Consider the following 14892-nt stretch of genomic DNA (forward strand, 5'->3'; position numbering starts at 1 on the left):
ATGAGATGAGGTAACACAGGATTAGTTATCAAAAGAAAGTCACAGTCAAGGCAAAGGAGAAAGGAATGACTTTATTCTCAGTTTTTATAGAGAGAGAATTTGAGCTCAGTCTCGGAGGATGGGTGGAATAAGTATGGTTGTAGTGACATATTGTATTTTATACACTTGCATGTGCAGAGATTGGGAAATTACTTTATTCAAACCAAATGTGTCCTGAGCCTGTGAGGTCTCTTGAAGGCAGTTGGCTACCATTCCTGTGCCAAGTTTGGACAGGAGAATCCTGGTGTATCCCAGAGCCCTCATATCTAAGTTCATTCCTACTTGGTGAAAAATGAAACGCTACTTCCTTTTTCAGGTTTTGACACCCATGCAGACACTGCCAAGGAAGAAGTACGGTCTCCAATTCCCCTGCACATCTGCTCCCAGTCTTCAGGTGACTCTCCTCTTCTCATTTTTCCGCATCCCCTCCCTTCTTTCTCTCCATCCAAAATATAAATCTCTCAAGAACTTTGGCCTTCTGAATGAAACAAAATTAGAAATGAAGTTTGTTTGCCCAACAGTTTCGATTTTCTTACTGGAAAAAAATGACCCCTTCCCGCCTTCTTAAAGAATCTACAAAAATCCCTAAGAATTTTGGAAAAGGTATGGGACTGGGGAAAAAAAAACAAAGATAACAAAACACAAATTAATGCCTCAATGAGTTATGCTGCCACATGTGGAAAGTATATGGACAGAAGTCCAGGTTGGGGAGCAAATACCTAATGTACTGGCTGAATAATCCATGGTGAAGAGAAAATGAATACACCAGCATAGAGATAATAGAGAATTAAAATAAGAAATGACCCAATGAAAATTTAGATGAATTGAGGCAATATTTAAGGAACACTGCGTGCAAGGCTAACAGGTTTAGGCCAGACATTCCCAAACTTTCTCGATTCTTGGCACCCTTCTTATCTCAGTAATTTTTCATGGCATCCTGAGTCCCAAAGAAATACCTAATACTTCTGTTTACTAAGTAATTACATCAAAACAACTTGATAAGTATTTTGTTAGGAAATAAATACTTATTGAGTTGTTTTAATGTAATTACTTCATTTTTTAATTATACTTTTGTTTCATTCTTAAGCAACTGTAATTACTTACTAATGGGATATATATGCCTGTTGGGCATGCCCAATTTCTCAAGCCTTGAAATCAGATTGGGCATCATCAGCCTCATTTCATGTTCCACTTGGTTTGCCACAGCAACTACTAACAACATATCTTTTCAAAGATAGGACATCATCACAGAGAATGTAGCACAATCTAATATTGAAACTGTGAAGTACCCTGAGATAGCAGTTTTGACTATGTGGCTGTACTTCCTTTAATCAAAAAAAAATCTGTAACATCTTTACCTATTTACTGAGGTTCTCTGGCTGCCTCAGCTCATAGTTTGGGAACCATAGGTTTAGACATTAATCTCTAATTATGAACATGAAGGTCTCAGAACAGAAGAATGGCCTGATCAGTACAATATTTTAGGATGACTTGTTGAATATTGAAAGACAGATTAAGTTGAAGAAGAAGAAGGCTAAAGAAGGGAGACTTAGAATGAAGTATTTAATTTTGCTAGATATTTCTTTATATTGTTTAGTATATGTGAAAAATTCTTGTAAATGGAGTGCCATTGAGTTGACTGGCAAATGAATGCATGCTAAGTTAATGAGGGAAAAGGAAATCAGAATTCATGCACTGTCTTAGGGTAGAGAATGCTTTATATTGGCAGAATGTTTCACACTCAAAGTTCATGTGTGTATGTGAGGGTGGAGATGCTATTTGTTTGGCTTTAAGGGGAAATTTGAGGTTTAAGAACTTCCATACAAAAGGAATTTTAGAAGCATAGCACTGAAATAAACTATTCTCTAAAAAAGAAATATCCTCTATACACTGTAGCTCTAAATTCCTTTTAATAAGATTATTAAAAGCTACTTTAAACAATTCTTCCTTAGTAGACAAAAAATTAACATAGGTTTCAATGGAAAAATAAAAGATTGAAGTTCAGGAGACCTGGTATTTTAGTTTGCTAAGCTGTCAAAAACAATATACCAGAAATATGTTGGCTTTTAACAAGGAGAATTTATCAGCTTATAGCCTTACGGCTTTGAGGACATGAAAATGCCCAAATCCAGGCAACATCAGGGCAATGCTTTCTTCCCGAAGACCAGCTGCCAATGATCGTAGACTCCTCTGACACATTGCAAGGCACATGGCAGTGTCTGCTGGTTTCTCCCTTCCCTTCTGGGTTTTCTTTCTTTCAGCCCCTAGATTCTGTGGCTTTCTTTTTTTCACCATGTTTATAAAGTGCTCCAGTAAGAGGATTAAGATCCACCCTGAATAAGATGGGTCACATCTTACTGAAGTGGCCTTATCAGAAGATCCTACTTACAATGAGTCCACACTCATTGTAATTAGCTTTCGAAACTAATTGGATTAGCTTTAGGAAAATGATTTTCCAGGTACATATTATGCCAAAGCACCACACCGATTCTAGTGACAGCTCTGGGACTAATTTCAAAGCACCACACCGGTTCTAGTGGCAGTTCTGGGACTAATTTGATCTTAGACAAGTCACTTCACTTGTGTGAGTGGCATGCCTTTATTTCTTATTTAAAGTAAAATAAAAGGATTCATGTCAAAATCAGAGGTCACAAACCAGTGGCTCAGGGCTAAATACAACATGCAAATAAATGTATTTTGCTTGGCCCCTTGCATTTTCATTTTTCTAATTTGAATTAATTTTTAATGCTAAAAGGCCTTTTCACATAAAACCTAGCTTCTTTTGAACATTCAATTTGTATCTTCCCACAGCAGTCAGTGAGGCCCAGGTCACACACTGTAACCTCTTTGGAGGGCCACAAACTGTAAATGGAAACCAAACTGTCTGCTCTATTTATGCTACTAGCCTGGCCTTTGTAGGATTCAAATTTATAACCCCTGAGCTGCATGAATACTAAGTTCCAAAAATGTCTAAGTTCTCTGATTGTACATTAAGAAAAGGACAGAATATGATTAAATATGTATGTGCATCTATGTATCAATTTACTTAATTGTATAAATGATTCATTTTATTATTTTCATTATATATCTTTTTATCAAATAATATACATTTACTCTACAACTTTATCACTCTATATTTAGCCACTTTTGTGACTATAGATATGATTTTATTATAACCAAACACTGGTGAGTTCTGGGATTATAAATGAATAGTATCTATAAAAGTAAATGCATCATATAAAACATATTTCATCAGCTAAGCAAATTTAAGTAATGTGCTGGATCACACATATCTTCACAGAAGATTCATGCAAACTGTCCTATGTTGCTTATGCTTTAGATAGTGCTATGAATCCATAATGTTAAATATGAAATAGATAACGCTTAAGCTATAAGCCACAGGAAGGAATTTTTTTAATGGATATTTCAATAAGTCATCAATAAACCATTAGCAATTCAGTCATTAAACTATAACACATGTATTTAAAACATTAAAAGACAATATAAAAGAAAAGGACTGTAATTTACAAGTCTAATGACAGTTATTTCCATTTTTTTAGCTTTTTTTCCTAGGATACGTCCATGTGAACTTGGAGTTACAGTTATGAACATTGTGCTCACAAAATTTTGCTTTTAATTTTTTGCTACTTAATCTGATATCACACTCTTTCACACTGAATCATTTTCATAATTTCCACTTAATGATACCATAATAAGATAGCAACTGGCTATACCTTAATCTACTCAATTATTCCCATATTTTAAATAACTTTATTCCCAATTTTTCATTATATATATATTGTCAAATTTTTCCAAGAGTTACCTGAATTCATATTTAGTGTACCAATTTTATCTGAGAATTTGCCAGTATTAAGCTATCATCATTTTGAATGTGTATGCTAGTTTTAAAGATGTTAAACTTACCTCATTATTGCCTAAATTTGCATTTCTTTGAATATTAATAATGCCAAAAATTTTAATATAAGGCTTCCTATACTAGATGAAGCAGATAATCAAGTTTTCTATTCCTAAATAAGAAGTAGAAGTGAGATCCCCTCATAATGGGTCCCAGTACCACAGAAAGACAGGAAGAAGTTGAGAAAGAACTTTCCTGAGTTTATCACATGTACTGCTCTCAGTATAATAATTTGTCATAAAATCATCCATAAACATGGAATTATTTTCCTAGAAGTCCCTCCTACAACAGGGAATTCTGATATTCTAAATACACCCAGTGGTCAAATAAACCTTTGCTGTGTGACATTCTTATGTAGTTCTAAAATAGTTCTGTATTTCAGCTACTTTAATCAGAAAATAAAATGCATTTAATGCTCCTTTTTATGGCTGTGCCTTGAATAAGCAAAGTGGTTATTTATTGGTTAGATGAATAATAACTGGGAAGCAAGCAACTCAGCAAGTTTTAATGCAGCTTCATATTACAAATGCAACTAAACACAAAATATTCTTAGGGAGCCTAGTTGAAGCAAAATATTTTTGTTTGCAACTAGCAAAGCCCTTAACTCTCTGTTCTTTCTTCATGTGTTCTTGCAGTTGGAGTGTTCTTAACAAGTTATCTGGTTCATTTGAGTGCAGCATAATATTTCCTTGATTTCTTCAAAACCTATTGGTCTAATTTTGACTAGCGGTAATTTTTAAAAGAAGTGTGCTCCCACCAAAAGGATTAGTCACACTAACGACTGTTTGCAGACATTCTAAAATTATTTTTCTTTGTAGTTTGCTTTAACCAAAATAATAAGAAGAAATAAAAATACAATAACCTTAAGAAAATTGTCATGAAATTGAGTGGCTGAAAATAATAACTCTCCAATTGGTAAAAAATAGTTCTTAAAACCTATTTCCCACTCTTTCTTTAAAAGAGGCTTTAAAGTGGACTGATAATAAATTTTCTTTGTAATGCTGACAATGAGGAAAGTTTCTGTACTAAGGATGTAATTTGAAAAAACAGTTCTTTATTTTTGTTTGATTAGACTTCCACATGTCCTGTCAAATAAAGCTGAACTGCATTTTAGGAGAATTACAAAGTAAAACAAAGCCAGTTCATATGATTTTGTACTGCAGAATATGTTTTCTGAAAAAGTTAACTCAATAACATTTCATATACCTTTTTGAAGAACATTCCCCTAACATGGAATTTTTCATCAGCTAACATTAATTATACTTAAAGAGTGAAAAGTTTACATTATAAGAATAATCCATCCATAGATGATAAATGCATGTTTATGAGAGATGGAAGGAAGAAAGGAAAAAAAGGAAGGACAGAGGTTTATCACAATAAATATGAATTATTCATATAAAACATTTAATCAGTAAGTCAAATTTTTAAATATTGTACTATCTCAATAGATGTTGAAAAGTTTTTTGATTAAAATAAAAGTAAGTTAAGCTTAGAATAACACAACTGATCTTCAATGTGAAAAATACAATCTGTCATGAAAAATTACCAGTGCCAAATACCAAAAGCATCCTATTCACACTGGAAACAATTAAATGCTGTTGGCTATCAACACTAAAATCTAATATTACCCCCAAATTTCTGTCTAGTGTAAAATATACTTCCCCACACAAAAAACAACTAATATTAATTCAAATTGTAAAGGAAAGCTCAAAATTATAATTTTTTATATTACATGATTGGTTTACAACAAAATTTAAGAGAATCAACCATAAAACTCTTAAATTTAATATGAGAGTTTGAAAAACTGGCCAGATAAAGATATACAAAATTCAATAGTTTTACTCTCCAGATTACAATAATCAGTAAGAAATTATTTAAAAGACCACCCATTCACAGTAGCAACAAAATATGTGAAATATGAAAAAATAGCCTTACTCTGAAGGACCTATAAAAAGCTTTCTAAGAAATGTTTTTTAAAAAAGAGTAGAATAAATGAAGGCATAACATATTCCTGGATGGAGAGACAATGCTCTAGAGATGTTAATTGTCCCCAAATAACACACAGGTTCAATGGAATTATTTTAAAAATTTGTAAATTTTAGTATCAATTAAAATAAGTAGTAAAATACTGTGGTGCTTGAAAAAATAATTCTACAGTTCATAGGAAGAATAAACAGACATAAACAGCTAAGAAAAATTTTAAAGACATGAAGCAAGAGTGTACTACCATCATCAATACTCAAGCAGTTATGCTTTGAGACTATAGACACATCTCAATAAAACAGAAAAGAAAGCTCATAAACTGAGTTCAGGTGAACATTTAATAAATGATGAAAGAAAAAATTAGTAGGAAATTACTGGGTTATTCAATAAATGGTATTCAGAAAATTGGCTGTTGTGAATGAAGAATAAAAACAAGAGAATATGTCACATCCCATCACCCACCAAAATTAAATCCAGTGGAAATAAACATGAAGTGGGAAATCATAAATTCTAGGAGAAAATGTAGGTCAACATTTATCTGATCTCTGTATGGGGAAGATAGTCAAAGCATAAAATGAAGGGGAGAATGCATTATGGATAAAGGTATAGATTTAACCTTTAACATAAATATTAAAAGCTTCTGTACATTAAAAAATTACAAGCAAAATTAAAAGACAAAAAAATGCAAAATATGGCAAAACAATAGTTGAAAATTATAATGTGCAAAAACCTCCTGCAAATTGTTGAGAAAAATCCTGAACACCAAAAGAAAAATAAAACAAAAGAAATGTACAGAAGGTCAGAGTAAACATACTTCCCATCAATAACACATAAAAATAAAAGTTTACTCTCAGTAGTAATCAAAGATCTGCAAGTTAAAGCAACAGTGAAATTCCCTATTTTATCCATCCATGATATAAGAGAAATACACACTGCTATAGTTTTAACTGACACAACCTGCCTCAAAGGCAATTTTAAAGTATGCATCAAACAAGTAAAAAATACTCAAATCATTTGATACAATTTTTCCACTTCTAAGAATCTAGCCAAAAGAAATAATCAGAGATATGAATAGACATATATAATGCTGTTTTACACATTACAGCATTTATGACAGCAAAATACTTTAAATAATCCCACTTATTAAAAATGTATGTGTATGCATATGTATGCATATGTGTATGTATAAATATATACATATTTATTTTTGCCTATTTCTTTCTAAGATATATAAACAAATTTATAAAAATATATTGAATAAAGTTAATCAAATGGTTTTTAAAATCATTTCTGTATTCCTAAAGTGAATATGTATTGCCTTTATAATCAGAAAATTTTTTTAAAACATTTAAAATTGGAAATTTTAATTTAATGCTGTTCATTCATTTTAGAATATACAATTACATAAAGAAAGCAATCTTTTGTTTGTTCCAAACAATTAAGAACTGACACTTTTCCAGAATACATAGTAGTAGTAGATAGATTTTTCTAAGCAACTGGAGACAAAAAAACTATTATTTTGGGTTTGGGGATTATTTAATACAGAATTTCCTCTCATTTTTGTGCCATTTAGACCTTCTTTCCAAACCAGAATATTTGAATTGTTCTATCATTTATTTATGTGAAATTCAGCAAGTTGGCTAATTCCTCCATTCTTTGGTTTCTTCATCATTAAAATAAGACAAAGTTTGGCTAAAAAGCTTATCATGTGGGTCACCTCCTTTCTGCTGCACAAGGAACAGGAGATGCCATAAAAAGAAAGCTCTGTTCATTGATTTGCAAATATTTTTAGAGGTCTTCTCTTGGTTATAGCAGATCATTTTTTGACCTATGGATTATAGAACCATATTTTTAAAAAGTACTTTAAAATATAAATATCTATATTGTCATCTTAAAAAAATTTAAATATCTGGATTCTAAACAGATTGATAATTATATTGGTATGCATCTGTCATGCAGTTTGATCAGATTTTCCTTTTACAAATATGGACAACTGTGCACACTTCTAGCAATGGAATGTATACTACTTAAGTTCTGGAACAAATAAGCCTTTCAGTATTGAAATTACTTAATCGTCCTTCCCATTTGACCTTTCAGCACATCAGCAGAATCAAACAAAATCAAAGGAACTCCACAATCCTAAACTTAAAAGCAGCAGGGAACAGGACTTTATGTAAATTTTTTTCCCTGAGGCTAAAGGGTGAAATCACACAGCCTTTCTTTTTGCTTCTCAGAAAATCTTAATTCTTTGCCTTGGTACTTTCTGATAAAATAGCAAACTATGAATGATAATACTCTACAGTGTGATTTATGGTAGTGAGCTTGTCCATTAAACCACAAGATAGTGTGCGTTTATGAAGTTAATGACAAATGATTCTTTTCCATATTAATGCATTGCTTTATTCACCATAATTATTGATCCCTAAAAGCCATTCTCTGTGCTAAAGTGCTTTAACCAAAGTGCCTTTGTAGAAGGTTCATTAGTGACCTCATAAAATGACATACACAAAAAGGAAAATAATTAAGGGAGTTAAATCATATATAGCAAACACTCGAATATGACCTTACTGTTGGAAATCTTTTGATATAAATCACACATGAATAAGTAATATTAAGAGAAAATTAAAGCTTAAGATACTGGATTCTGTCCAAAATGGAAAACAACCCCGACTTCCTTCCAGGCCACTGAAATGATCAATCATATAGTAGACATCAAAAAGTGGAAAAACAGTATAATAATGTAAAATACATTTTCAGTAGACCTGAGACCAAGCCCTGGAGAGCTACAAGAGATGGTTTTAGTGAGAAAGAATGTATCCACATAGTACATAATTTTTCTTCATCTAATAAGGTATAGGACACACTCAAGTGTGCATAAATCATATTGTGTTTGTTCCACTTGTAGCATATGTGGCTTGAGTGAAGTACTTTGAATATTGTTTACATCAAAGAGAAGAAATATTACAGCAGTTAGATAAAGAAAGGTTATATTCCTTTGCCAAAGGCACAGAACTCACTTCTAATAATGTATGATCATGAACAAGTTCCAAATGGCTATTGGAGTTACAAAAATTAGAGATGCCTTAACTAGAAAATTCATGCTCAGAAAATACTTAATACTAGCATACAATTTGGCTTAGTAAGCATTATGAAACACTTGTTTCCAGCTCTTCTAAATTTACCACAAGCAATATTTTCATTAGGTAATGTAGCAGTACAAATTCAATTAATCATTTTTTTGTGGAAGAAAGATTTACAATCCTATCCTGCAGACAGCATATAAATGGCAGATTATGCATTAATTATTTTCTAGTAATTAATAATTGATTTGAAACTATAACTTAAGTGCTTATCCCTGAGTTCTCTTTTATGTTCTTTTTCTGTACTTCTATCTTTTGTCGAGGGTATTCTTTGGAGGTCTGTTTTAAAGCTCTTATGAGAAGGATTAGAAGGAAATACATTGCAGAAGGCACATATAGATCAAAATCATCTATCTAGTAAAAAGGTCACATAAACTGATAAGCCCTTTAAAAAGGGCACTTGGAAAAATGATTTCAACTCTGTTGATTTTTGCAATGCTGTGGATTCTTACAAATATTTGATGACTATTTGCTTATCCACTTTCAAAAAAGAATGCTTTTTGTTTTTGATACTATGAAAACTCCAGAGTTGTGATTTACTTTAAAAAAAAACAATGTTTGTTATAAACCAGTATTTAAGCAGTGATAAACACACCTTGAAATTTTCTTAGGTATATTTAGTATTCAGATTTAAGATCTTTATTATTTTAGCTATGCATTTTAGGAGATAAGGAAAATCATTTCTTCATTCATTGGAAGTCAATCACTGAAGCTAAAATCTCAAATCTAATCCAAGAGCAGGGTTCCACTCTCAGGGTTGGGAAAGTGCCACCCTGATGGAAGGAAAAGGAAGATTAGTTTTCAGCCAGTACTTTTAACAAATGGCCAGTCTACAAACATCACATTATTCCTGAGACAAGACAAATTATATTCTTCATTTCTACTCAGACATAAAAGCCTCAGTCTGAACATCCTGTGTTTATGAAAACATTTAATCTGCTCTCACCAGTAAAAAAAAACACTTTGGACATGTGAGACAAGAAAATATTTTGGGAATGGGACAGGACAACTCATGTGATTGTTCTCAGGACTCAAATCTTTTCTCAGATAACCCTGCAAATTATACTTGTTTCAAATCTACATCCTCCTTTCTTTTTCTACATTAAAAAAAAAAAACAACTTAAGTACTATAGTTTATTTTTACAAAGGAATAAGGTGTGTTTCCACTGCAACTCAGTTAGGACACAGTTAGGACAGAGGAGAAAAAAAAAGTGTTAAGAAGCAGTAATCCATTTTTTTTATCCTTTGTTCCACCCCCCATTATTTATTTATTTTTGTCTTTGTTTTCTTACTCATCTGTCCATACACTTGATAAAGGAAGTGTCAGTTGCAAGGTTTTCACAATTACACATTCACACATTAAAAACTATATAGTTATACAATCATTTTCAAGACTCAAGGCTACTGGATTACAGTTCAACAGTTACAGATATTTCCTTCTAGCCATTCCAATACATTAAAAACTACAAATGGATATCTATACAATGCATAAGGATAACCTCCATGACCTCTCAACTCTATTTGAAATCTCTCAGCCACTGAAACTCAATTTTGTTCCATTTCTCTTCCTCCTTTTAGCCCAAGAAGGCATTCTAAATCCCACAATGCCAGGACCAGGCTCATCCTTCTAAAGGCTCTTCAATCTTTCCAGTTTTATATTCAGTCCCATGTAGGGGTGAGGGCAGTGAGTTTACCTGCCAAGTTGGCTTAGAGAGAAAGTCTACATCTGAGCAACAAAAGAGGTTCTCTGGGTGTGACTCTTAGGCATAATCATAAGTAGGTTTAGCTTCTCCTTTGCAGGCACACATTTCATAAGGGCAAGCCCCAAGATTGAGGGCTTGGCCTATAAAATTGGTAGCCCCCAATGCTTGCAAGAATGTCACTAATTCCCCAGGTGGGGAAGTTTAATATTTCCACATTTTTCCCCAGTCCCTTAAGGGGGCTTTGCAAATGCTTTTTTATTCTTGCCCAAATTACTTTGGGATGCAGCCCATCTGGAGGACAGTGTGGTGGCTCCACAGGAGAGTAAGTATAGGGTTGCCAGATGATCCTGCAACCCTGTTATAAGGTATATACTTGGAAGAACTGAAAGCATGGACATGAATGGACATTTACACACTTGTGTTTATGGCTGCAGTATTCACGATTTGGAATGGATGGAGGTGCCCTAAGGTTACACCAACTGATGAATAGAAGGATGAAATATGGTGCAAGAATCTGCTGTCTTTATAGAATTTCTGGTGCTTTAAGAAGGGTGAAAATTCATCTTCATCTCTTATTTGAGTACCACACTCACTAATTTCATTTTATTATTTTCTTCATCCTTCTAAAAGGCTCTTCAATCTTTCCAGCTTTATATTCAGTACTTTTTTCAGTACCAAAGTCTTGCTGAAATAAAGTCTGACTATAGACTATTATGGGATGTGTTGGCAGTGTCATCTTTAGTGAAAGAGATGGTGTGAGTAGCTCCTTCATCTCCATTGTGTATCTTTTTCTAAGGGTATAACGTAACTCAAATATTATACTTTTTAATGCAAGACATTTCTTTCTGTACATTCTAAAACCAAGAGCAAGGGAAATCACAGCTTTAATTCTGCTGAAATTTCAGACAAAAAAATAACACAAAAAGTAAATAATTAAAAGAATGGCTACAATTTCTCTCAGATAAATTATTAACTACACTTACAGATTATAATTTTTTTCATTTATAAGGTTGATAATAATTTAAACAAAATAACTACCATTCAAAACAGTACAACATTTAAGGACTAATAGAATTGATAGAGCTAAGAAAAATAAAGAAACTTAAAGATTCCATACTGTCACTTTATAGAAAAGGAAAATTTAGCAAAAAGAAATAGGAATGGAGAATCTTAAACTTTAGAGTAAGCACATTCCTGATACGTCCCCACCAAAGATTCTAATTTAGAAGCTTGGACAGGACTTTGGGGATCTGCTTTTTAGGAAACATTCCCTATGATCCTGATCCAGAGAGTATGTTTAATTAAGAAACACTAAATAAATCATCAGAAACCAGAGCCCTTGACTCTAGTCCAATATTGTTTCTACTATCTCACAAGGAACTTTACTTCCAAGGAATTTTTAAACTCAATTTTAAATGAAGTGTTATTAAACCTGATAAATGAGTTGAATGCATTACAGTTCCAAAGTGTCTAGTAAGTTCTGATGGTGATTCACAAAAATTAATAATTAGAAGTTAGTCCTTCCTCCCTGGGTAACTTGGCTCCACCTTTTTAGGTCCACAAGTTGTCATTTGACTATTTCCTTAGTACTGTGGTTGTGGCTGCAGAAAGGGATGACTAAGATCGGATGGTGGATTTTGGTCGAAGACACAGCTGGGGATGGAAAGCATGACTAAGGCTGAAAAGATCTCCAACTGGTGGTAAGATTTACAAAGACCACACCACCTCGAACAAGACAGCCCTGCAAGCATGAGAAGCAGCATTTGACATACCATCAACAAGTGGGCTCTATTCTAAACAGGATACTCTTCTCTGAAGTTGGAGAGTTTTCTTAAAATTTCTTAAGCCTTGAAATATTTTACCTGACATAAAAACTTAGAGAATAAATATACAGCAAAATGAAATCTGGAATTGCACATCAAATGTATGAAGCAACTTGCAAATGAAGGGGAAAAAAAGAAACAGATTTCTCCACCATAGCTTTCTACTTTACCTCCTAGAGGCAGATTTCCATGCCTATTCTACCTTGTCAAGAAGAAAAGCAATCAAATCTTAAATTGTGCCAAATGCAAGAAACATTGTAGAAAGTCTCATATATATTCAGAGAGCAAGAAAACAGGTTACAAAATCTTAGTTGTGCAGTGTAGGACAATCAGCTCTTTGCAATTTAAATAAAGAACTTTCTATTCTTTAATTCAAACATCTGGCATGCTGTTTAAAACTCCACACAACCACAAATAAAAATCCCTTTTCACAAGAATAAGAATAGTGTAGCCAAAGGAGTTTAAAGACCAAAGTTACAGTCCTCATTCTCCCACTAACTTACAGGTTCAATTAGTCAGTGAGCCTCCCAGAGCCTTGGCTGCTTCACCTGTGTATTAATACATCCAATTGTCTTGGAATTCAATGGGACTGGATAATAAAAGTATTTTGCAAACCATGACACCACCGTTTTTTATTCCACCTATATTTTAACGTTCCAATTAGAAAATCTGGTTCAGTTGAAAAGAGCTTCTAATATAATTATACAAAGACACTAAATTTTTAAAAAATCACAATACTCATTAAGTACACTGGAATGTGCATCCTGAGACCATGCTAGCAGGGCTTCTATCATCCTATTGTAGAAAGGCAGTTAAAAGTCCTCGGAGCACTTCAGAAGAAGGGCACCTCAATCTAGTTATCTATTCTCTGTGAAGTACTCTTGAACAAGAAAGCCTGAGTGTTAACTGACACTTTTACCTTGAATTGGAGTGTAGAAATGCAATTTCTATAAATTACCGTCATTTAAAAAAAAATCTTATCTTGTACTCTTCACATTTTTTTATTTGGTTTTCCTCATTTCCATAGGAAATACAGTGTAATTGCATGGGCAGGTTTGCTTCCATTGAGGACAATGCACACAAAAGGCAGTGGCCGGAGCCATAATTTCCTAAATTCAGGTCTACACTCTTAAGTCTTTCCCCATGTGTGAAGTAAATTCATAGGCATTTTCATTGAAAATGATCCTACTTATTTTAAGTGGAAATAAAGCCATGAATAATTTTGAGCTGTATTTATCAATTAACTGTCCAACAGAGGTGCTAATAAATTACTACTCTATGCAAACCAACAGAAGACATGTAGGATAAGAAAGTCCTTTTCCTCAGGGAGGAAATAGCAGGTGCTTAATGTCATCTATCTAGTGTAGAGAATAAATGATCCAGAGTGGGGTTGCTGGGGAAATGGCAAAGGTATGACTTTGTGCCAGTTTGGATGTATTATGTCACTTCAAACACCATGTTCTTTGATGCAATCTTGGGGCAGATGAATTAGTGTTGATTACATTGGAATCGTTTGAGTGTTTCCATGGAGATGTGATTCAATCAACTGAGGACAAGACCTTTGATTGGATAATTTCCATGGAGGTGCTACCCCACCCATTCAGGGTGAGTCTGAATTAAATCACTGGAGCCATATAAATGAGCTGACAAACAGAAGGAGCAGAGAGCAACTGAGAGTGACATTTTGAAGAGCAGCTAGAGCTAAGGGAGGACAAAATGCCCCAAGAGCAACACTCTGGAGAACACCATTTTGAAACACAGCCTGGGAGCATGCAGATGCCAGCCACATGCCTTCCCAGCTAACAGAGGTTTTTCAGAAGCCAATGGCCATCCTTCAGTCAAGGTACCCAATTGTTGATGCCTTACCTTGGACACTTAATGGCCTTAAGACTGAAACTGTGTAACCAAATAAACCCCCTTTATAAAAGCCAATCCTTTTCTGGAGTTTTGCAAATGGCAGCTTTAGCAAACCAGAATAGATTTTGGTACCAGAGAAGTGGGGTGATGCTGAGTTTGTAAATACCAAACATGTTGGAATGGCTTTTTACATGGATAAGGGGAAGATTCTGGAAGAATTGTGAGGAGCTTGATAGAAAACTCCTAGACTGCTGTTCTAGTTTGCTAATGCTGCAGAATGCAAAACACCAGACATGGATTGGCTTTTATGAAAAGGGGGTTTATTTGGCTACACAGTTACAGTCTTAGGGCCATAAAGTGTCCAAGGTAACACATCAGTAATCGGGTACCTTCACTGGAGGATGGCCAATGGCGTCCGGAAGACCTCTGTT

General features: G+C 33.7%; 1 protein-coding gene across 1 annotated transcript in view; it reads right to left on the minus strand.

Annotated features, from left to right (window-relative positions):
• Positions 1 to 478: 478 nt before the first annotated feature.
• The window catches only part of LOC119530425 (translation initiation factor IF-2-like), a 43998-nt gene continuing 29584 nt past the window's right edge, over positions 479 to 14892 (minus strand). The window contains exon 3 of the mRNA XM_037831469.1: positions 479 to 517. Within this exon, the coding sequence (XP_037687397.1) occupies positions 501 to 517 (17 nt within the window). The 3' untranslated portion in view covers positions 479 to 500. The remainder of the gene's footprint in view (positions 518 to 14892) is intronic.

Source organism: Choloepus didactylus, chromosome 3, assembly GCF_015220235.1.
Source record: "Choloepus didactylus isolate mChoDid1 chromosome 3, mChoDid1.pri, whole genome shotgun sequence".
NCBI classification, from domain to species: Eukaryota; Metazoa; Chordata; class Mammalia; order Pilosa; family Megalonychidae; genus Choloepus; species Choloepus didactylus.